At 40.0% G+C, this 2,355-nt stretch overlaps 1 protein-coding gene across 1 annotated transcript in view; it reads left to right on the top strand.

Moving 5' to 3' along the window:
- LOC106876126 (G protein-coupled receptor kinase 5) overlaps nt 1–2,355 on the top strand; it is a 383,600-nt gene that overhangs the window by 341,132 nt on the left and 40,113 nt on the right. The window contains exon 7 of the mRNA XM_052969852.1: nt 2,142–2,346. Coding sequence (XP_052825812.1) covers nt 2,142–2,346 — 205 coding nt within the window. The remainder of the gene's footprint in view (nt 1–2,141; nt 2,347–2,355) is intronic.

Genomic DNA, 2,355 nt, shown 5'->3' with positions numbered 1-2,355 from the left:
TAAAATGTTGGTTATCATACATATATGAGTGCATGTCATGGAGGCGCAATGGCCCAGTGGTTAGGGCAGCGGACTCGCGGTTATAGTATCGCGGTTTCGATTCCCAGACCGGGCGTTATGAGTGTTTATTGAGCGAAAACACCTAAAGCTCCACGAGGTTCCGGCAGGGGATGGTGGCGAACCCTGCTGTACTCTTTCACCACAACTTTCTCTCACTCTTTCTTCCTGTTTCTGTTGTACCTGTATTTCAAAGGGTCAGCCTTGTCACACTGTGTCACGCTGAATATCCCCGAGAACTACGTTAAGGGTACATGTGTCTGTGGAGTGCTCAGCCACTTGCATGTTAATTTCACGAGCAGGCTGTTCTGTTGATCGGATCAACTGGAACCCTCAGCGTCATAAGTAACGGAGTGCTAACAACATGAGTGCATGTATGTATGTATATACAAGGTCTGATCAATAAGTATCCAGACTGTTGCCATAGCAGCAAACTAAAGCATGCAGAGTGAAGTCGCTTGGCACAGACTGACCTTGAACTTTGTTGTGCATGCGCACTAAGTTTTAATGTTCTAACCCACTTCTGCTGTTTACAGCAGTGCTTGGAAGGAAAGTGTGTAGCGTGTAATGGTTGCATTGACCATGACAGATAAAGTTGTCATGGTAATACCTGCTCAGAGGCCTATGCAAAGTTGCAGAAAGTGTATGGTGAGGAGTGTATGAGCCGCACACAAATGTACAAGTGGTTCAGACATTTCCAAGCTGGCCGAAAAAAATGTCAACATTGACAAACATTCTAGGAGACCTACAACCAGCAGAACTGAGAAAAACATCGCAGATGTGCAGGTGGCTGTGAGAGGAAATTGCCAAATCATCATCCGTGAGTTATCAGGAAATGTGCAGATTAGTTATGGTTCAGTCTGTTATCACTGGAGGTTTGGGTATGAGACACATGTCTACCAAGTTTGTGCCAACACTGCTTTCAGCTGACTAAAAAGACATTCAGGTTTCAATTGCACAAGATCTTGATTGTGTTGAGAATGATGAAAACTTTTTGAAAATTTTGTGTAGGCCTCTGAGCAGGTATCACCAAGTTTTTGGCAAAATTTGATGCAGATTCTCTGCTCAACTTTCTTTCTCACGGTCAATGCAACAATCACACGCTACACACCTACCTTCCAGGCACTTCTGTAAACAGTGGAAGTGAGCTAGAACATCAAAACTTAGTGCGCAAGCACAGTAGAGTTCACAGTTAATCTGTGCAAAGCAGCTTCACGCTTTAGCTTTGTTACTATAGCAACAGTCCGAGTACTTATTAATCAGACCACATATATATATCACATGATCATGTAACCGATCAGACTATTGGATGTTATACATCGCTGGTCACAATATGCTTTGTATTGTTTCTGCTTTCGAATGATCCCAGCCCATTAGCCAGGTGAGGAGGCCAACATTCCCCAATCAGAAAGCTAGTCCATCGCAGATTTAGTGATTTACAGCTGATTGGACTGGAGCGACACTAAATGAAGTGTTTTGCTAAAAAAAAATAACATACTGCTTGGTCTAGGAGTTGAACCCATGCTCTAGCAACCGTGAGTGCAACACCCTAACCATTAGGCCATGTACCTTCACATGTATATATTTATACTTGTGTTTGTATGTATATATACATGAGTGTATAAACTGGTAGTAGTTGCTCTTCTGTCTAGGAATTGTTATATATTTATGAATCCAACATATGTATGTGTGTAACATTGAACACATACAAAACAAAAGCAAGTATTTCTTTTTGAGGAACAAGTTTTAACAAATGTTGTATTAGTTTAACACTTCAGAAAAAATGGAGATAGTTTTGATGTTTCAGACACTAGTCCTTCATCAAAAAGATAAAGAAAAATAGAGAAGGAGAATATGAGAAAAATTGATTGAAGGAAGAAAAAAAATTGTTTTTTTTTTACCATCCTTTCCAGTTTATCTGTTTCAGGATATTTTTCTTTTTTTTTATATTAAGAATTTAACAGAAGGGGTACAATTTTTTCTTAGATTTTTTTTTATATATTTGATGTATATATATATATATATATATTTGATGTAGATATGTATGTTTCAAAGGAATTATCTTTTTTTTCTTTATTTTTCAGCCAACCAGTCACCAAAAATACATTTCGGATGTACAGGGTGCTGGGGAAGGGAGGTTTTGGGGAAGTGTGTGCATGCCAGGTGCGGGCCACTGGCAAAATGTACGCTTGTAAAAAGCTGGAAAAGAAACGGGTGAAGAAGCGCAAAGGGGAGGCCATGGCGTTGAACGAGAAACAGATTTTACAGAAGATCAATTCTCGGTTTGTGGTAAGTGGC

Source organism: Octopus bimaculoides, chromosome 8 (genome assembly GCF_001194135.2).
Source record: "Octopus bimaculoides isolate UCB-OBI-ISO-001 chromosome 8, ASM119413v2, whole genome shotgun sequence".
NCBI lineage: Eukaryota > Metazoa > Mollusca > Cephalopoda > Octopoda > Octopodidae > Octopus > Octopus bimaculoides.
Note: the sequence above shows the minus strand (reverse complement) of the source record. Positions and strands in the feature narration are given on the sequence as shown.